The sequence below is a fragment of the Emys orbicularis genome, chromosome 6 (genome assembly GCF_028017835.1).
Source record: "Emys orbicularis isolate rEmyOrb1 chromosome 6, rEmyOrb1.hap1, whole genome shotgun sequence".
Lineage (NCBI taxonomy): Eukaryota > Metazoa > Chordata > Testudines > Emydidae > Emys > Emys orbicularis.
This window is the reverse complement of record NC_088688.1, coordinates 93,309,626-93,331,796: the sequence shown is the minus strand read 5'-3', so window position 1 is coordinate 93,331,796 and position 22,171 is coordinate 93,309,626. Positions and strand designations below refer to the sequence as shown.

At 48.3% G+C, this 22,171-nt stretch overlaps 1 protein-coding gene across 1 annotated transcript in view; it reads right to left on the bottom strand.

Annotated features, from left to right (window-relative positions):
- RFX3 (regulatory factor X3) overlaps positions 1–22,171 on the bottom strand; it is a 218,501-nt gene that overhangs the window by 19,781 nt on the left and 176,549 nt on the right. Inside the window, exons 7-8 of the mRNA XM_065406095.1 lie at positions 21,346–21,465; positions 1,184–1,305 (exon numbers count right to left, since the gene is read on the bottom strand). Of these exons, the coding sequence (XP_065262167.1) occupies positions 1,184–1,305; positions 21,346–21,465 (242 nt within the window). The remainder of the gene's footprint in view (positions 1–1,183; positions 1,306–21,345; positions 21,466–22,171) is intronic.

Sequence of the window (22,171 nt, the reverse complement as noted above, 5' to 3'; positions counted from 1 at the left end):
TGCTGTGTGCATATGTCTGATTTATATGTTCACCTATGGTAAATGCTTCATGAACTGATATATGCACAAATTGCACATTTTTGTGCATGTAGACCTTGGACCACAAGTTTTCAAATTTTGGTCCTTTCAGTCAACAATAGTATAGATTATATCATTTAAAAATATAGCATACATGGCCATTTTTCCAAATAGTAATGGCTACATTGCAATTGCAAAGCTTGAATGTAACCCCATTTTACACACACATTCAGGAGTGAAGCATACAATGGGTGTGAGCACAAATATTAAGGCATCAGTTTTAAGTCTGACTTTGTCAATTTGGCACACAATATATACAGTAAATTGTGTTGCAGTATATGTTTACAAGTATAGTGCAAATATAGATTTTGCACAACTTTTCTTCTATACATACATGAGGTATGTGAAACGTTGCATAAGCTTCAAGATGTAGCATATAGTTTCTGTATATAACTTCTGGGCAGTGTTCCCTCTAATTTTTCCCACGCATATGTGGAATGAATTTTGTTATGTGCACCATCACCTCCATATTGGTGCACATAACAAAATTCATGTGGTGGGGGTGGGGCCGAGGGGTTCGGCGTGTGGGAGGGGGGGCTCAGTGCTGGGGCAGAGGATTGGGGCGTGGGGTGGGGGGGGTGAGGGCTCCGGGGTGGGGCTGGGGATGAGGGGCTCAGGGCTGGGGCAGAGGGTTGGGGTGCAGAGGGGGGGAGGCAGGAGGGCTCCGGCTGGGGATGAGGGGTTTGGGGTGCAGGCTGCCTGGGGGCTACGTCGGGGAGAGAGGAATCCCCCCCAGCTCTCTTTCCCCGCAGCAGCACCTGGGCTGGGGGGGTGGGAGAGGCACCTCTCCCCTGGCCATGGCAGGTCCGTGCCGGGGCTGGGTTGGGGCCGGAGCGCCTCTCCCCCGGCCACAGCAAGTCCAGAGCAGGTCCGTGGTGGGAGAGAGGCGCCTCTCCCCGCTGCAGCCCCGAGCCTCTGCGCGGGGCTTAATAGGCAGCTGTGCAGCTTAGTGGGAACTTAGCTTCTGGGTGCCCCAATATGAATGACAGCTTTAATGGGACACCGTAAGTCTAGAGAGAATTGTGGTAACGGTATGACTTGGCATTCATGGTGATGCCAGATGTTTATTTTTATTTGTACACCAGTATAATGTACCCTCACATACCCAAAAACTGTTGATGATGTTGACTTTGGGCAATTACAGTTTGCTCAACAGATGTGCCTGTCTGCTGACCACTTCCTGTGAAACCATCTGCAACTCCATCCACTTTCTGCATAGGCTTGTACCTAAAAAATATTGGAAACAAAATTAGACAAAATTATCCCTTTTATTCAACTCCTCAAAAGTCCACTGTTACACAGTATGATTCTGTCCATTTCAGTTGCTCTATCCTTCAATAGGATTTCTCCATCTCACAAAAATCTCAATATATAAAAGTTCTTTTCAACTAGATTCTGTGGTTGCTCTCTTCCTCTCAGGAATTAATTCAAATTTAAATCTGGCTGGGGACACTGATTCACTAAAACTATGTTCCGACTGGCCAGCTGGTTGGTCTAGCTGAACTGTGTTCACTGAACAAGGAAGTTGTTCAATATTTCTCTTAATACTTATCATTCAATATGTGGTCCCCTTACCTTATTTACTGTACCATATCCAAACCCTGCAATATGGAATTAATACTTGCCTCATTAACTTTTCTATGGCTCATCACTATACGATCTGGGCCTAACGTACATTAAAGAGTGAGGGCTTTCTCAGACAGAGACCGAGGCAGGGAGATTAAGGTCAAAATATCAAGGTGGGTGATGTAATATCTTTTATTGGGTTAGGTAATATCTGCTGGTGAGAGACACAAGTTTTTGAGCCACACAAAGCTCTTCTTCAGGTATATTCTGAACTTAATGAATATCCTGTGACTGACATGGCTACAATTACAGTACATACAAAAATATCAACTAATTCTGGGTACCTTAATGATCGGTTGCCTAAACTGAGACACCTTAGGCCTGATTTTTCAGAGTCCTTAGCATTTTTATATTTAAAGGACTGTGCAGATATTAACTAATTAATCATTTGAACACCCCATGAAGTAGCTGAGTAAGCATCTTACAGATAGAGAAACAGAAACACAAAGTGACATGCTCCACAGTAAATCAGTGTCAGAGCCAGGATTCAAACTCAGGAATTTACTGATGCCCAACCCTATGCTCAGCTCATTCCTTCAGACCATACAACCTTTCTGCAAGAGAGATTGAGCCTCAAATGCTCTGGGTGAATTCAACTGCAATTGTGAGCACTCAGCTCTTCTGAAAACAGGCTCCAGGTGTCTAAAACTGAGCAACCTGAATACGAGGAACACACAATTAATGGTCATATGTGAAAAGTATGGTTTAAGGTAGTTGCTGCGCATCACATAGGAACTCTATGGCAGAGTCTGAGATAGAATCCAATTCTCCAGGATGGTATTTAACTCCCTTAGCTATGAGACAATCCTTTCTCTTCCTGCAATCCCGTCTCATACACCACACACCTTCCAACTTCTGCAACAAATAAAGCAGGGGTTCCTACAAACAACAGCCTCACTCACTGCACACTCTAGATTCATTCTCTGAACACCAACCATCTTGTGCATTGAATGAGGCAGAGTCTGTGGGAAAAAAATAGTATGTGATCCTGTAATTAAAGCCTATATCATAATGTATACAAACAAGGAGGTAGAATTAACATTGCATGGACAATCTTAATTTTTCCATTTCCTAATGTTCAGGCCTTTGAAATCATACAAAAAAACTACATTGAAAGAATGGTATGTAATTTGCTAGGATTTTTTAAAAAAGCAAATGAATTCTGTTATGTGCAAATGTAATAACCTCCCTGTCATCAGCAGGATTTGACTTCTGGATATTCAACACTATGGCACCTCTGCCACTAAAGTGAAAGGATTAACTATAGTAGCTGGCAGCAGAAATAGATTGTTCTCCATTGTGCACCAACCACTAGAAGATGGGTAACAAACTCAAATAGTGGATTACAAATTCATGAGTAGGTCCATTTGAAACACTGTATAGTTGAGTGTTTAGATTTGACAGATTCCTTCTAAAGTAGCCTGGCTAAATGGCTGAGAGTTGGGTTATATTTCCAGCCTGTATAACTCCTCAGTGGGGTAGAAGGCCTTGCTCAAGAATAAGGGTTGCAAAGGACACAGAACTATTAACACTAGTCAGTAAAAGAAGTGAGACTTCAATTCAGAGTCTCCTGGTTTGCAGGGGGAGGATCTGTGTTGACTGTGTCCTGTCAAGAAGTGCACTATTTGTGGCATAATGAAGTAAGGCAGTGCACACAGTGTTGGGATGTTCAGGATTTTTACTCCAAGCAAGGAACAAGCTGTTGTGAGAAAAACACAGATGGGAAATGGTGATTTTGAACAGTTTGTAACTCAACCAAATCTGTTTGGATTTATATGGACACTTTGTCTTTGTGGAGCTTAGTCGGAAGTTTTGCAACTAGAGGGAAACGGAAACAAGGTAAACCTGAATGTCCTCCACGGAATGTAATCAACTGGAGTATTGTGTCCAGTTCTGGGCACCGCATTCAAGAAAGATGTGGAGAAATTGGAGAGAGTCCAGAGAAGAGCAACAAGAACGATTAAAGGTCTAGAGAACATGACCTATGAAGGAAGGCTGAAAGAATTGGGTTTGTTTAGTTTGGAAAAGAGAAGACTGAGAGGGGACATGATAGCAGTTTTCAGGTATCTAAAAGAGTGTCATAAGGAGGAGGGAGAAAACTTGTTCACATTAGCCTCTAAGGATAGAACAAGAAGCAATGGGCTTAAACTGCAGCAAGGGAGGTTTAAGTTGGACATTAGGAAAAAGTTCCTAACTGTCAGGGTGGTTAAACACTGGAATAAATTGCCTAGGGAGGTTGTGGAATCTCCATCTCTGGAGATATTTAAGAGTAGGTTAGATAAATGTCTATCAGGGATGGTCTAGACAGTATTTGGTCCTGCCATGCGGGCAGGGGACTGGACTCGATGACCTCTCGAGGTCCCTTCCAGTCCTAGAATCTATGAATGGGAAAGGTGTTAACTTCCACTGTGGTCTGAATTTTTCCTGTGTAGAACAACAGATTTCCAGCCTGGATGTGCTTCATTTGAGGAAAAAACGGTTACCTACCTTTTTGTAACTGTTGTTCTTTGAGATGTGTTGCTCATGACCATTCCATTGTAGGTGTGAGCGTGCCCACGTGCGCTGTCGGAGATTTTTGCCTTAGCGGTAACCAGAGGGTCAGCAGTGGCACCCCCTTGAGTGCCGCACCCATGTGTCGGTATATCAGGCGCTGCCGACCCTACGCTCTCTCAGTTCCTTCTTGCCGGCAACTCCGACAGAGGGGCAGGAGGGTGGGTAATTGAATGGACATGAGGAAAACATCTAAAAGAACAACAGTTACGAAAAGGTAGGCAACCATTTTTTTTTCTTTGAGTGCTTGCTCATGTCGATTCCATTCTAGGTGATTCACAAGCAGTGCCAATGGAGGTGGGTTCGGAGTTCATAGTCTTGCAGCTTGCAGCACTGCTCTGCCGAAGCCAGCATCGTCCCAGGCCTGCTGAGTAAGCACATAGGGGGACGTGAATATGTGGACAGACAGACAACCAGGTATCAGCTCTACAAATCTCTTGGATCGGCACCTGAGCCATGAGTGCGCCTTGACTATTGCCAGTGGAGGCAAATTTGCCAGCTCATAGCAGTATCAGATGCAGGCTGTGATCCAGGATGAAATACTGGGCAGACACTGGGCGACCTTTCATCCTGTCTGCCACCGCAACGAACAGCTGCGTTGACTTGCAAAACGGCCTTGTCCTGTCGATATAGAAAGCCAGCACCCTCCTGACATCCACGGTGTGTAACCTGCATTCTTCTTCGGATTTATGGGGCTTTGGAAAGAAGACCAGTAAGTCTATGTCCTGACTGGTATGAAACTGGGAAACTACCTTGGGCAGGGCCACAACTGGACCTTATCTTTGTAGAATATGGTATAGGGCGGTTCTGAAGTAAGTGTCCTGATCTCAGACACCCTGCGGGCAGACTTAACTGCCACAAGGAACAAAACCTTCTAGGAGAGAAGGAGAGGACAGCAGGAAGCCAGAGGTTTGAAGGGAGGCCTCATGAGCCTCGACAGCACGAGATTCAAATTGCAGGGAGGAACAGGGTCCTGGACATGAAGGTATAGACGCTCCAAATCTTTCAAGAACTGGGCCGTCACGTCATGAGCGAAGACCGACCTGCCTTGGAACAGAGGGTGGAAGGCCAAAATAGCGGACAGGTGGACCCTGATCGATGACAGGGACAAGCCCTGAAGTTTGAGATGCAGGAGATAATCCAGGATCACCTGCACCGAGGCCTGCTCAGCCCGGATGCATCGTTCCGAAGCCCAGCACATGAATCTTTTCCACTTGGCCAGGTAAGTCACTCTGGTGGAGGGCTTTCTGATACCTAGCAAGACCTGTTGCACCCGCGTCGAGCATTCCCACTCTTCTGCATTCAGTCATGCAGTAGCCATGCCAAAAAGTACCATGCCTCCAGGTTTGGGTGCAGACTGCCGTGGTCCTGGGACAGCAGGTCTGGCCAGAGAGGGAGCTGCAGCGGGGCAGCTACCAAAAGGTCCAACAGCGTGCCGAACCAGTGCTGGCGAGGCTACTTGGGGGCTATCAAGATAACCTTCACCCTGTCCTGTTTGGTCTTCATGAGGACTCTGTGGATCAACGGCACTGGCGGGAAGGCGTACGTCAGGGCCCCCAACCATGGGAGCAGGAAAGCATCTGACAGGGAACCCCCATTCATCACCTGGAGTGAACAGAACACGTGGCATTTCCTGTTCTGATGGGACGCAAACAAATCCACCTGGGGAGTTCCCCACTTTTGGAAGATCATACTGGCCGCCTCCGTGTGGAGTGACCACTCGTGGCGAGATAAAAGGGTCTTGCTGAGGCAATCTGCTAGCACATTTCTGGTCTCGGGCTGAGAGCTTCTTGGCAAAGGGCTAATGACCTGGTGCTGCCCTGCCTATTGATGTAATACATTGTGCGGTATTGTCCGTGAGGACCTGCACCACCTTGCCCCTCAGGTGGGGCAAGAAAGCCTGGCAGGCCATCTGAACCTGACATTGATATGAAGGGCCACGAAGGGAACTCCCTCCAACACCGACTCAGGGTTCAACCACCACTCCAAGAATGACAGGATGTGATCCGGCACCCTGACTACCAAGTCTAAATTGTGTCTGTTGGGGATGTAAACTGATGCCAGCCACGCTTGCAGAGGCCAGAGGTGGAACTGGGCATGACTGACCACATATGTACAGGCAGCCATGTGGCCAAACAACCGCAGGCAAGTGTGAGCCATGGTGAGTGGGTGGCTCTTCACATGGCAGATCAGGTCTGACATGGCCTGAAAACGAACCTTTGGAAGGAAGGTTCTGGCTCGCGTGGAGTTGAGAACTGCCCTGATGAACTCTATTCATTGGACTGGCCTTAAGATGGATTTTTGATCATTTATCAACAGACTCAGATCGCGGCCGGTGGAACGCACCAGATCGAGGCTCCTCTGTATTTGTTCCCAAGACCTGCCCTTGATGAGCCAGTCATTGAAATACGTGAAGACCTGGACCCCTTGACATCTCAGGTAAGCGGCCAGTGGCGCCATACATTTTGTGAAGACCCTTGGAGCCAATGAGAGGCCAAAGGGCAGCACCATAAATTGGAAATGGCGTTCGCCCACTATGAAATGGAGGAAACATGTGTGACCTTGGAATATGGAAATAAGCGTCCTTCAAGTCGAGGGCGGAATATTAGTCTCCCCAATCCAGGGAAGTGATGATGGAGGCCAGGGAGACCATCGGAAACTTCAAGTTCTTGAGACACTTGTTGAGGCGTCACAGGTCCAAAATGGGTCTGAGGCTCCCTTTTGCTTTTGGGATTAGGAAATAATGGGAATAGAATCCCTTTCCTGTCATGTCCAGAGGGACCTCCTCCACCACCCCCATGTGTAGGAGATTCTCGACCTCTTGCTCGTGAGAAGTGTCCCTAAAGAGGGACAAAAAAGAGAGATGGTAGGAGGGAGGGGTGGCCGAAAACTGCAGGGTGTAGCCTTGAGACACTATCTCCAGTACCCAATGGTCCGAGGTGACCCATGACTACTCTGTACGGTACGGACGAAGACGGTTGAGGAAAGAACGGGGTGGGGATCCTGGGAGGTGACTGGGGCATTGCTCTCGAGCGCACCCTCAAAATAAGCGCTTCTGGCCCCAGGATGCTTTGCTGGGCCAGGCTGCGCAGGTGAGCGGGAGGAGGGCGGCAGCTGAAACTAACATCTCTGTCTCTTCTCCTTGTAGACCCAGGACGAGATTTCCAAGGCCTATGTGGCAGGGGTGGCTGGAACTGCTTTCTTGCAGACTGCGGCATATGCATGCCCAATGAGCGAAGGGTAGCCCAAGTGTCTTTCAACCTATGCAGCCTTGCATCCTTTTGCTCTGAAAAAAGACCGATCCCATCGAATGGGAGGTCTGCATCTTGGATCAAGGTCTGCATCTCTTGGGAGAGGCCAGCAGTCTGAAGCCAAGAGCTGCACCTCATAACCACTGCTGATTCGACCACGCTAGCCACCGAGTCAGCCATGTCCCATGCCATTTGGAGGAAGCACCGAGCCGCTGTGGTCTCCTCCTCCACCAGGGTGCTGAATTCCTGGGCCAAGTCCTGCGGTAGGGACTCCTTGAACTTACAGAGAGAGTCCAATAAGTTAAAATTTTATCTTCCTAGGAGGGCCTGATGGTTCACTACCCGGAATTGCAGGCTGGCAGCTGAATAAATTTTCCTCCCAAACAGGTCCAATCTTTTGGCCTCTTTATATTTGGGGGTCGAGCTGGTATGTTCTTGCTTATCCTTTTCATTGGCTGCAGAGACCACCGGCGAGCCCAGAGCAGGGTTGCTGTAAGGGTACTCAAACCCTTTGGCCAGGACAAAATATTTCTTTTCAGTTCTTTTCAAGGTGGGAGGGATGGATGAGGGAGTTTGCCAGCGGCCGTGGCAATCTTGAGGACACCATCATAAACTGGTAGTGCAACATGGGCTGGGGTAGAGGCTTACAGGACATTAAACAAGGTGTCCACCTGTTCAGCCATTTCCTCCACCTCTAGGCCCAAGTTCTCAGACACCCTTTGAAGCGGGGCCTGGTGTTCTTAAAATCATCTGGCAGGCTGGCCCTCGAGGGTCCCGCAACCGCCTCGTCTGCAGATGAAGATGATGACTATACTGCCAGGGGAGGCATCTTTCCCCGTGGCGGAGGGAGGCTTAGGGGTGAGTGCAGTCTCCTCTAGCTGTTGTTCCAAGGCGGCGGCAGATGAGCGGTATGCAGGGGTCAACGCTATGACCGGCACTCCCCACGTGCTCCAATAACGCCACTGAGCTGGCTACTGGCTGTGCTGCTAAGACGGTGCCGTCGATATCGACATGGCCTCGAGTGCCAACTCGCGCCGGTGAAGTCTAGGTGAAGGGCCTAACTGCCCAGTTCCACTTTCACAGGAGAAGAAACCTTCTCCCTCCATTTTTGTTGACGTAGATCAGAGTGGCCTGATTGCTCACTTAAAGCATGATCACCTTTGGGATATCAGGTCTCTGAAAACACATACATGACCACCCTATCCCAGGACATTTATCTGAAGTTTGGCTTCACATAGAGGCCAAGGGTGAAATTCTGGCCCCATTTAAGTCTATGGCAAAACTTTCATTGACATAAATGGAGCCAGGATTTCACCCCATGTGTCATGGTTACAGAACTCTTCTGCATAGGTTCCTGATTCTAGGGTGGATGCACCTGCAATAACTACAATTTGGAGTGGAGGAATTTGGAAATTCTTTTCTAATTATAAATGACCAGTATAAATACTGGAGAGAACATCAAGTTTTATCTGAAAATTCCTTCAAACCAAAACGGATACTTCAACACAGCTTAGCTAGTTGCTACAGAATGTGTCATTTCACAAACTTTTCAGCTTTTGGAATACAATCCAAAATGCCTAAAGGGCATAAAAAACAATCCTTTAAGAATTTCTAGGATTTAGAAAGAACTTAATTAAAAATATAAAAGCCAACTTAATCCTCTAGTGCTTGAAGTCAGGATTATTTTAGCATTTGCTCCAATGTGCTTTATGTGAAATATGTTGGGGAAAATTCTGAATTCTGGCATGGTGACAGAGTGACTTATCTCATGAGTTGACCAGTCTCAATTGCACTGAGAAACAACTTACAGGATCCAGCTGAGAAATGTAAAGAGAAGATTTTTTCTCCAGAGGTTCAGTAAAGACCGGAGCTGAGTATGGTAGGCAACCTTAGACGTACTGTGTCTTTTATGAGTAGTAAAAAATAAAGCCTCACCAATATGGGTGATGAGAGGCTTCCCTATTTCCTTCCAAAGTGTCTAGCCTGTCTAGGTTACCTTTTGAGCTTTAATTATGGACATGGAAAATACTTACCCGTTACTAGTGTATACAATATACCTTCCAGGTCTAATAATTCTTTTCTAAAGTTCCCCTACTATTTATTTTACTCAGACTTCTTTCATTTTCCCAGGCCTCTTTATTAGTACTGAAAGAAGAGCTATAAAGGATACAGACACATTATGGATATTACATATTTCAAAAGATTTGATTCAGAGGAAAGGGTATTTGGATCTCAGAGGAATTTTACATGGCTAACTACAAGTATAGTAAGAGTATGGAAAGTCTTCAGTTAATAGTGTCAATTTTCTACATTTGTGAGGAGTTCCTATGACCATCCAAAGGGCAAGGCCAACTAAAATCTTGGCCTGTCTCTCAGATATCTTTCTTGATGTCTAGCCATCAGTTCAAGCTCATTAACCTCAACATTGTTAAAACAAAGCTCAAGCTCTCCACCACCCCACAAGCCCTCCCTGCTACTTCCTTTCTTGATCACTGTGGACAACACCATTATCCTATCACTTAGGCCCATAACCTGGGTGTCATCTTTGACATGGGCCTCTCTCTAGGTCTTCACATCCAGGCTCTCTCTAGGTCTTGCAGATTCTTTCTGCATAACATCTCTAAGATACGGTACTTCCTGTCTATCCAACAGACTTCCCTTATTGATACAGAAGAGTGAAAGGGGGCTTTCTTCCACCCTCTCTTGGGAATCCTGGCCATAGGACATAGCCATATCATGGCTTCTTCCTTCACTTTAATAGTTTTTTTAACTTCCCTCCTGGGATTGGCTACTTCTGGCTTTTTAGCCTAACGTCACTGTTCTTTAAGTACTTCATAATCCTTTGTTACTGGCCCCCACAACTCTATCAGCCCTAGGCACTATAACAAAGTTCATAGAATTTCCTCTCAGTGGGTTTCCACTCCCCAGGAGGTGAGAAGGAACTGGCTGGTGATTTGGTCATGCTGCCCCTTACACTTTTCGGAGGGGGAGCATGACAAATGCATGCACAACCCTTAGAGGGCACTACTAGAAAGAAAAAAAAAAAGTCCAATCTTTTATGCAGGTGTGCTAGCATACCCATGAGTAGAATCCACATGCACATGAGCTTGAAGAAAAAGCCTGCCTTTTCGTGCATGTATTTAAGGGTAAATTTTGAAGCTGAAATGATCACATGCAAATTGGGGATGGGAGGTTTACCCCCAAAAGATTACAAAAACAGAAGGCAAGCAAAAACATATTTTAAAAAAAAATCTTATGATTGTTATGCCAATCTCATGATTTTGGGAAGTCTGACTCATGATTTCTGAAACATGGCATCCCAGGAAAATAATCTCTTTTATAACTCTGCCTCCTCTCCGCACATGCATTGCTGCCCAGCCTGTGATTCCTAGCATCCCTTGTGGAACTATATCTCCCAGAACGCTCTTGTTCTAGGGCTGAAACTTGGAACTGGCTGTGCTGTGTCTATAACCTCCTGTAGTGAAGTGACGACTCACTGGTGCGGTGCCTCCTGCTGGTTGTCCTGGGAATTAGCTCTTTTCCAGCTCCGGAGCGCCCTCTGCTGGTTGATGTCTCACCTGCTTCAGGCCCCGTGTCCCTCCCAGACCCCGGTGCCCTTTTCCTCAGGGTTCTGCCCCAGCAGTACCCCACACTCTGGGTCTCCCCTCCAAGGGGAACCCCCAACCCTCTAAACCCACCTTGCCTCAGTGGCTACTGCCAGTCATCTAGCCCCCGCTCACTGGGGCAGACTGCAGTCTGTAATGGCCACTCATCATTGGCAAGGGGTTAGGACCTGCTGCCTTTGCCTATCCCTGGGCTGCCCCTCTGCAGCCCCAGTACCTTTTGTAGGCTTTCACCAAGGCCTGCAGCCTGGGGGTTTACCAGGCTGGAGCTCCCCAGCTCCCTTTGCCCTTCCGCAGCACTGCTCCACCTCAGGTACCTTGCTCCCGGGCAGCCAGCCCTTCTCACTCCAGGGCTAGCGTGAGACTCCTCCAGCTCCTGGCTCACAGCTCTTTTATAGGGCCAGCTGTGGCCTGATTGGGGCGTGTCCCCAGCTGTGGCTGCTTCCCCAATCAGCCTAGCCTTTCACAGCTGCAGCCCTCTCCAGGGCTGCTTTTAACCCCTGTTCTTCAGGAGTGGGGCAGCCGCCCCACTACACACCCTCCCACTTAAGACCACGGGGGGGGGGGGGAAGCGGGGGGAGAGGTGTGTCTCTATCTCCCCAGCTTCCCTCTTAGCTGGGCCCAAAGGAGGTCTCTCTCCTGCCGCAGGTTATCTATTAAAAGGAGCAACCTGCTTCCCTCTTCTACAGTCTGGCTCCCCACCGTAGCCAGTCCCGTTCCTTTGTGGGTTCCCCTGTCTATCTGGGTCCCCACCACAGATCGTCCTGCTCCCACATGGGTTCCCAGGTTTAGCTGGGGCCTCTCTGCCCCAGCTCCTTTCTCTCTAGGGGTCTTCATCCACACTGCCACTTCCCTTTGGCCAGTCCCAGACGGAGCCTGATCCTCCGGCCTCTCCCTTCTTCTCTGGGGGCAAGGCCATCTTACTTGGCTCCCCTTGTGACACAGGAAGCACATCCAGTGCCTTCCTTTGGCCACCTCAGGGCTAGCCTGGGCTCTGAGAGTCCCGTAGGGGCACTCCCTCTTCCTGTGCCCAGGCTCCCCACAGGCCCAACACGTTTGGAGCCCCCCTGTTGACTTCACAGGGGGCACTCTGGCTGCTCCCCATTTCCCCGGGTGGAGCCTCTTTGCTCCATTCTGGTAGGGGCACTCCCATTTATAGTGTCCCGGTTGCCCACAGGCGAAACAGTTTTTAGGCCCCGGCACCAGCCTCTAGCCCCAGGTGCCTAGCCCCCAATGAGGTCCATGTGCCCTCTCCCACAGCAGCTGAAGCAGTCCCCGTTGCTGCTCCATGAGCCGGGCCACACAGGCTCTCCAGTAGCAGTCCGCCATTTTCTCCACCTTCCGTGTCTCAACTCTCAGATCCGGGCAATAATTCCACAGTCCTTGCCCTGCCCCTTGTATCAGGGTGACCGTCTATGCCCACATTGGTTTCAGAGTAGCAGCTGTGTTAGTCTGTATCCGCAAAAAGAACAGGAGTACTTGTGGCACCTTAGAGACTAACAAATTTATTAGAGCATAAGCTTTCGTGGGCTACAGCCCACTTCTTCCGAAGGACCTGCTGCCTTTGCCTATCCACTTCCGAAGAAGTGGGCTGTAGCCCACGAAAGCTTATGCTCTAATAAATTTGTTAGTCTCTAAGGTGCCACAAGTACTCCCGTTCTTTATGCCCACATTCTGCACCACGTGTATCAAAGTGACGACTCAACAGTGCGGCGCCTCCTGCTGGTTGTCCTGGGAATTAGCTCTTTTCCAGCTCCGGAGTGCCCTCTGCTGGCTGATGTCTCGCCTGCCTCAGGCCCTGTGTCCCTCCCGGACACCGGTGCCCTTTTCCTCAGGGTTCTGCCCCAGCAATACCCCCACACTCTGGGTCTCCCCTCCCAGGGGAACCCCCAACCCTCTAAACCCACCTTGCCTCAGTGGCTACTGCCAGTCATCTAGCCCCTGCGCACTGGGGCAGACTGCAGTCTGTAATGGTCACTCATCATTGGCAAGGGGTTAGGACCTGCTGCCTTTGCCTATCCCTGGGCTGCCCCTCTGCAGCCCCAGTACCTTTTGTAGGCCTTCACCAAGGCCTGCAGCCTGGGGGTTTACCAGGCTGGAGCTCCCCAGCTCCCCTTGACCTTCCCCAGCACTGCTCCACCTCAGGTACCTTGCTCCCGGGCAACTAGCCCTTCTCACTCCAGGGCTAGAGTGAGACTCCTCCAACTCCTGGCTCACAGCTCTTTTATAGGGCCAGCTGTGGCCTGATTGGGACGTGCCCCCAGCTGTGCTTGCTTCCCCAATCAGCCTAGCCTTTCACAGCCGCAGCCCTTTCCAGGTCTGCTTTTAACCCCTGTTTTTCAGGAGTGGGGCAGCTGCCCCACTACACCTCCCAAAAAAGATCAGTAAACTCGGTTATATCTGGACTTCCATAAACTTCTCCTCTCCAGCCTCCCTTTCTCTCATTTCCCCCCAATCCATCCTACTGAACATATTGCATGTAAAGTTACAATGGCACTATATAAATAATTAATAGCTGTTGACTCAAATTCTCTACAACAAACCACCTACATTTATTAAGGAAAGTGAGCAGAAACTAAAGAATAGAAATGCATGGCAAGATGCCTCTTTGATATTACATGGACACACACAAGCAAACTGGTAAGAAAGAAAACTGAACTGAAAACTGTCATATGACTATGAAGGAATAGAAGTCACAGTGGACTAAGTCAAAAGAAGAAGTTATATAAACAGGCAACACACCTTCTGGATAAATTCTTAAGGTTTGAAGATTTTGCTGTTGCAATGTTGCCAACTTTCATTATTTTATTGTGAGTCTCACACTATTTGGTGTTTTTCTGAAAGATCCAGGACCTGGAGTCATACTATTAAATGAGAATTTGAGCTTTCATTGAGGGGAAATTTTTTTTTTTTATCCCGCATGGTTTGCTGACAAAAGCTGGAAAATGTGAACCCTGAAGTCTCAAAAAACAAAAAGCAAATTGAAAGACTTCAGAATGTATTATTTAAAAAAAACCTTTAAACCAATCTCATGACTTGTGGTTCTGACTTATGATTTTTAATAGAGGAATTTGGCATACTGATCCAGTATGTGAGAGCTGCGTGTAACATACCAAGCTATGTAATCTCATTTTAGTGTTTTGTTCCACCGAAGATCTTGCTCTTGATACTAATGGAAAAAAAGCAGCCCCTGGTTTAAAATTAGCAAAATGCAAATGGTAATTTTAACAGCTTGCAGCGCCACAAGCAACCAAAAGCTAAATCTGTTAATGATTAGGAAATCAAAGAAACCCAAATTAGGGTTACCATATTTCCACAATCAAAAAAGAGGACACTGGGGGGGGGTGGGAGCCCCGCTCTAGCCCAACCCCCGCCCTGCCCCGCCCCATCTACTCCCTCCCACTTCCCACCCCCTGACTGCCCCCCTCAGAACCTCCAACCCCCCCACTCCTTGTCCCCTGACTGCCCCCTCCTGGGACCCCTGCCACTAACTGCCCCCTAGGACCCCACCCCCTATCTAAGCCTCCCTGCTTCTTGTCCCCTGACTGCCCCCTCCTGAGAACCCCCCACCCTAACTGCCCCCCTAGGACCCTACCTGTCCCCTGACTGCCCCGACCCTTATCCACACCCCCACCCCATATTCACACCCCCGCTCCCAGACAGACCCCTGGGACTCCCATGCCCTATCCAACTGCTCCCCGCCCCCTGACAGGACCCCCAGAACTCCCGACCCATCCAACCCCCTCTGCTCCCTGACTGTCCCAACCCCTCTCCACACCCCTGCCCCCCTGACAGCCCCCCCCAAACTCCCAACCCATCCAACCCCCACCCCCGCTCCCTGTCCCCTGACTGCCCCCCTTCTCCAACTCCCCGGGCCCCTTACCGTGCCGCTCGGCTTAGAGCAGGTGTCTGGCTCCGCCCCGCCCCGCCCGAGCGGCATGCTGAGGCTGTGGAGGAGGGGGGAAGCGGGGGAGGGGCTCTGGCCACCACTGCCAGCCCCGCCACCGCGTTCCCTCAAAGGCACACAGCCCCGCCCCCCAGCGCTGCCAGGCGGCGTGCTAAGGCTGCAGGGAATGGGGGGAGCCAGGAAGGGGCTTTGGCTGCCGAGGCCCCAATGCGAGCGGCGCTCGGCCGCCCTGTCAGCCGCTTTTCGGTCGATAAATAGCCGACCGGGGGGAAATCCCGGACATTTTTAGATTTTTAGAAATCCCCCCCAGACGGCTATTTAAAGAGCGAAAAGCCGGACATGTCCGGGGAAATCCGGATGTATGGTAGCCCTACCCAAATGCTTTAATAACTTACTGTATACACAAAAACCGACAGATAATGTACAGATATCTGAAAAATATTTAGATGTTTTTAGTACTCTTTGGTGAGTGGATCGGTTCAGAGGTTATGCTAACTGTTAAATAGTATTTGAAGAGCTGTAACTGTCCTGCAAGTGCACTGTTGCACATCTACAATGAACCCCCAAGAAGTGACCTGGCGACCTTATTAGAAATGCATCCATTTGCAACCAAAGGCAAGAAAACATTAGACAGTCTAAAGAATGTGAACTTTCTTTGATGAAAACAACTTTAAAAATCTCTCATCAGTTCAATGCCCAGAACAGTAGTTAATTATAGCTAAGATGAAAATGAGAATCACAAGACAACAATGAACAAATGAGGGTTCCAACACTTAGCAAAGCAACAACCAGTGTTGAGACATATCTATCTGGCTGGAAGCCAAAGCAGAGCTAAATCATTTTTAGATCATGATGTTACATCAGCTCTACAACTGCACAGTCCAAACACCTGGGCTTGTTTAAAAGGAAACTGAAGGCTCTTTTCTTAAACACTAAATTGGGAAGCTGATTAGTATTATAATATCTGAATTTCTTTAACATTGCTGTAGAGATTGTATTATAACCAAACTATAGCATAGTTCTATAGATTGCAAAATTTTTATAGATTTTGATGCATTATACTGTTTTTTTGAGAAAAGAATAATGTTACACTTCCATATTTTTTTAGTGTAGCTTATAAGGCCAAACTGTTTTAAAAGGGTCCATCAAGCTACAGGAAGAGAAGCTACAGACTGATAAATTGGTTGTGTTAGCAATTAGGCAGTGTAATAGTCTGGATATGATTTGGCTATGAATTAAAAAAAATATGGATAAGATAGAGGAGTCAAGAATGGTCTCTTTACATTTATGTCCCAGAGAATGATATGAATGAATTTCTACAAGTAGCAAACACTTTGAGTTAAGTAATCAGAAAATCCAAGGAGAGAGGTGATGGAAAAGATGTTATCTTTGGATCAGACAAAAACAAAACAAAAACAAGTTTTCTGTGCACTGAGACAGGGATAGAAAACACAGAGCAGGCATAATTAGTTGATACCTCCAAAAGTTCAAAGAAGCGTTTGAAATTATCCTTGGAAGGTACAGGAGGTAGACAACAGCAATTTTACTTGTGGAAACGGAGTCCATACCATATTGAATCAAACTGGAAACATGCAATGGTTATTGTAATAAGGAAGAATGCTCCCACCCCTCCCGCCTGGAAAGGACACCTGCTTAAATATTAATTTTCCCTAGAGTGAGACAGAGGACTCAAAACAGAATATATTATTGTACATTAAATTAAAAGGATTCAACAGGCTATATCAGAGGTGGGCAAACTATGGACCCTCCTGCCTGGCCCCTGAGCTTCTGGTAGGCTCGCCCCCAGCCCCTCCCCTGCTGTTCCCCCTCCCCCGCAGCCTCAGCTCGCCCTGCCACCGGCGCAACACTCTGGACGCGCAGCTGCAGAGCTGGGGCAGCGCAGCTGCAGAGCCAGGGCCTGACCCGCTGCTCTGTGCTGTGCTGGCTCCCGCCGGGAGGCGTGGCTGTAGCGCCGCCAGCCACCGGTGCTCCAGGCAGCTCAGTAAGGGGGCGGGGAGCGGGTGGATAGAGGGCAGGGGAGTTCAGGGTGGTGGTCAGGGGGCGGGAGTGTGGATAGGGGGCGGGGTGGTCAGAGGGCGGGGAACAGGGATTGAATGGGGGCAGGGGTCCCGGGAGGGCAGTCAGGAAGGAAAGGGGGGATTGGATGGGGCGGCGTGGGGCAGTCAGGGGCAGGAGTTCCGGGGGCGGTCAGGGGACAGGGAGAAGGGGTGGTTGGATGGGGCAGGGGTCCCGGGGGAGCAGTCAGGAATGAGAGGAGGGTTTGGATGGGGTGGCAGGGGGCAGTCAGGGGCAGAGGTTCCGGGGGCTGTCAGGGGACAGGGAATGTGGGGGTTGGATGAGGCAGGAGTCCCGGGGGGGCCGTCAGGGGGCGAGAAGCAGGAGAGGTTGGATAGGGGGTGGGGCCAGGCCATGCCTGGCTGTTTAGGGAGGCACAGCCTCCCCTAACTGGCCCTCCATACAATTTTGGAAACCCAATGCTGCCCTCAGGCCAAAAAGTTTGCCCACCCTTGGGCTATATGATGAGCCAAGCAGAGCTAAGGGGGAATTTGAAAGTAGGGCTACGTCTACACTTCGAGTTGGGAGTGTGATCCCTCACTCAAAGAGACATACGTTTGCTAGCTCTCATCAAGTTGGCATATGAAAAACAGAATGTAGTCGCAGCAGTGTGAGTGGCAGGAGGGACTAGCCACCGAGAGTAGGTGCCTACGGTCTCAGATAAGCACATACTCGGGGCAGCTTAGCCTGTCCTGCAGCTCATACTGCCATGGCTATCTTTATTTTTAGCATGTCTCCTCTGATGTATTAATAGAGAGCAATCATATTTCCCCTCAGCCTTCATTTGATTAAGTTAAACAAGCCACGCTCCTTGAGTCTCCTCTCCTAAGGTCTCCTCTCCATTCCTCTAATCATCCTACTAGTCTTTCTATGCACCAATTCTGCACCAAAAATTCTGCACCAAAATATTATAAATTCTGCACCAAATGTGGCCCAGGAGCCCCCTTCCCCCTCCCCATGTGCCCCTGAAGCCCCCCTACCTGCTGTCCCAACATGGCCCTGCCACCCCCCATCCCCATGTGACCCTGGAGACCCCTCCCATTCAGCCCCAGCTCAGTGCTGTCAACCCATTAGCTCCTAACCTGCTCCCCCGTCTGTCCCCCCACTAGCCCTTCTGAACCCCAGTCTGTGACTCCTTAGCAGCCCTGTGTGCCCCACTCTGCCTCCATGGGCAGGCTGCTGTGATGAACACAGCTGGCTGCTAGCTGTTACTGCCAGTCAGCCAGCTATTCTGGTGCCACTGCAGCCTCTGCTGGGTGAAAGGTGGAACTGAAGCACTTCTTGGGCAGAATGTATTTTCTGCAGAAAAAAAAATTCTGCACTGGACATGAATTCTGCATGTGCGCAGAGGCGCAGAATGCCCCCAGGAGTATAAGATGCTTAGGATTCAAGCAGGTAGTTATTGTGATCTGAGAAAGACTAATTTGATTTTTGAGATGAAAGCAAAATTGGTCTTCAGAACTACTTTATCATGATGGAAAATGAAGTATTTACTTCTGGGGGAATTCTGCACCCCTGCAGATGTGCAGAATTCATGTCCCCCGCAGATTTCTTTGCTTCCCCACAGAAAAATGACTTTCTGACGTGGAAGCAACAAGAGCAGTCATGCGACTCTCCCCAGCAGTATGTTTTGGGTGCCCAGGGCAGCTGGCAGAGAGGTAAATCACTTTAGGGCAGGAGGCAGGACTGGGGAAGACCTGGCTGGTGGCTCCCACCCTGTGCCATGCTCAGCTGCTAGTCCTGACTGGGCTTGAAAGGACTTCCTCTTCCCCTGCACGACATCTGGGGCCGGGTCAGACCCACCCCCAGATTTCACCCCAGGCTGCACAAAGCTCTGCAAACACCTCCCCTCCCCCTGCTTCCTGCACCTATCGCTCTTCAGCTGCAGGGGAAGGGATCACTGTATGGGGAGCTTCTCCCCCATCTGCCTAACCCCCATGCATCCACCCTGCCACCAAGGCTCACGCCCCCGCACCCAGAACCCCCCCTGCCAAGCCCCACTCCCCCTGCACCTGGACCACCCCAATGAGCCACCTGCACCAGATCCCCACCCCACTGAGCCCCACTCCCCTACCACTGAACCCCCCACACCCAGACCCCCCTGCCGAGCTCTATCCCCCCCAGACCTTCCCCCAGTGAGCCCCAACCACCTTCACCTAGACCTCTACTGCAGAGTCCCATTACCATTGCACCCAGAACCCCCCGACAAGCAACTGTGTATCCAGATTTCCCCCTGCACCCAGATCCCCCCTGAGCTGCCCGCACCCAGATTGCCCCACACACAACCCTCTCTACCCACACCTGGATCCCCCCACACTAAGCCCCTCCACTCTTGGATCCTGCCAGGCTGAGCCTGCCTGCCCACACCTAGTGCACCTGGCACAGAGGGGCAGGGCCCTGGGATGTTTCTGGGGCAGGCACCGTCCTTGCGCTGTGTCAGGGTTGGGTGCAGCCTCACCGCTGAGTCCGTGTCCTGGGGGGAGGAGGGGGGGGAGCTGCAGAGTGATCTCCCACCTCTGTGTAGCCAGTGGCCTGTGGCCCCCAATGCCATGCTGGAGCCTCCACATTTATTTGACAAATAAAATTTGCAGAATTTTGCAGAATTTTAAAATATTGTGTGCAGAATTTTTAGGCACATAATTTTTTATTTTTTTGGCGCAGAATGCCCTCAGGAGTAAGTATTGTAGCTCAATGGGCAATAATCTTGTCTCCAATGCTATCTGAACTGACATTATAGCTTTGAGACTAAAGATGGATTTTAGGTCCTGACTGTTTTTGAGACAACAAAAAATGTAGTGCTCTTTCTGTAGTGCTTGTGAGATGTCTTCGTTGACTTCCTGAGTTTTTCTGGATTCCTTGATTTCAAAGATATCATATATTTCCTTTTGTGGTATCATGTCAGCCTATCAAATATATATGTATTTGTCTTGATTTGTCCCTAGAACCCACACATCTAAGGCAGTCTTTTTCAAACATATGCAAATCTCTGCAGTCTCTCTCTGCCATCTTGGGTCCTTGTGGTTACATATTCCAAGGGAAGACAGACGGTTTTACTGCCACCTCCCTTCCTTGGAATTTTCCAGTGAATGGAACTGCTTTAAATTACAGCTGGGATTCCACAGAAGCACTACTAGTGGCAGCTGCTGAGAGAAAACATTTAATCAAAGCATACATAGATGACATTGGTCATGTCAGTTCCGGGCCAGCACCTCCCCTCTTTTTTGGTAGGGATGATACACTATGTTTCCTGTTGCAAAGGGGAAGTCAATCCCAGGCCAAATCGGATCCATTGCCTTATAAGGCCACATACAAGATAATAGTAAAATATGAACAATGGAGTTTGAAATTCAAAGTATTTTATCAGATTTAATCAATTTGGGAGAAAATAATCCAAAAGATTGTCCAGTTGATAAATTTCAAAACAACTATATTATACTTTGTTTTTAGTATTAATATTTGCAACTTTACCATTGTCTTTTGGAACATTTTGGCTAACTTGTATCTGGAAACTTCAGAACAAACTAAACAGAAGTTCAGTTCTGATCTCATTAGAAGTCGAATTTTAAAGATTAGTAAACAAGAATACAGTGTTTTAAGGAATATATCAGGACCACCTCTTGCAGTCTTTTAAACCTTTTTTCTTTTTTTGAGGAAATTCAAAGTTTAATGCAAATTATCTATAAATCAAGAAACAATCCTGATACTTCTATAATTTTTTTAGCACAGTACTTAACACATTGTGGGAAAGAACTCACACCCAAACCTTTTTCTAACAAAGTACGGTGTAAATCTAGCCTGATTTGTCCCCAATGACAGGAATAGAACACAGGTCTCCTGATGCCCACTACACTACATTGTATCACACAGCTTCTCCTTGCAATACCTGTTTAAAATACCAATGGTGGAGAAAAAAAACCCATATGCAAAGATACCATCTCCATGCAAGAATAACAATATCTATTTAGTGGGTCAGAATGGCAAATAAGTCTTTTATATCAAAAAGCACATAAATAAGCATCCCACATTCCTTTAAAAACGCAAAAGACAATGTTACTCCCTTTTGCTGCAAAATTTATGCATACTAGAGAGGTTTATTAACTACTTAATAAAGACAAGTAATTTCAAAAAATGCTGATAGGAGTTTGGCATCACATTTAAGCAATCCTCCCAGGTTTCAAGTGCTAGAAATATGAAAAAATGTTTATTTAATATAGTTACAATTTCCACACTGTACCTCTGTTTCTGCTGCATGGGTTGTTGTCTCATAGCCATATATTGCATGTCCTCTTGTAGCCGATTAAGAGGAGAATCTGGCTTGACACGAATCCCATAGTAATGATATTTGGAGTTCCCCCTATACGAAAGAATAAGAATTAAGGGGGAAAAGTTGATCAAACAAAAATTATTTGTCAGACTGTTTTTTTTCTTTAAAGTCTTACAATTTACCTCTAATGGAAAATAGGGTGCAGAAATTGGACCTGATTCTCCTCTCCAATTTCTCCTCCTGATTCACCAATTTTATACTTGTATAAAACCATTGGGTTCATAAGATTACCTCCTCTCCCTTACATCAGTGTAAAGCAGGAGTATCAGGCCCAATAAATGCCCCTTAAATTGACTCATATGCAGAGACAATAATCAATACTTCCGGATCCCAAAGATCCATAATAAATCTGTGGGAAAAAACCTTGACAAAGTAAATTTGGTAATCTAAAGTTTCAACTAAACTTCAATGTCAGTGATCTCAAGAAACTTGATCTAATGGTCTTTGTTTTAATCTTATTTATATATATATATATATATATATATATATCTCACACACACACACACACACACACACAGAGTGGTGAGCTGGAACCTGTTCGCACCGGTTTGCGCAAACCGGTTGTTAAAGGGGTGGGCAAACTCCGGCCCACGGGACCATCCTGTTGGCCCGCCTGAGCTCCCGGCCGGGGAGGCTCCCCCGGCCCCTCCCCCGCCTTCCCCCCTCTTGCAGAGCCTGGCGGCAGCACTCTGGACCCCTCCTGGGCAGCTCAGCAGCTCCTGCCGCTTTGAGCGGC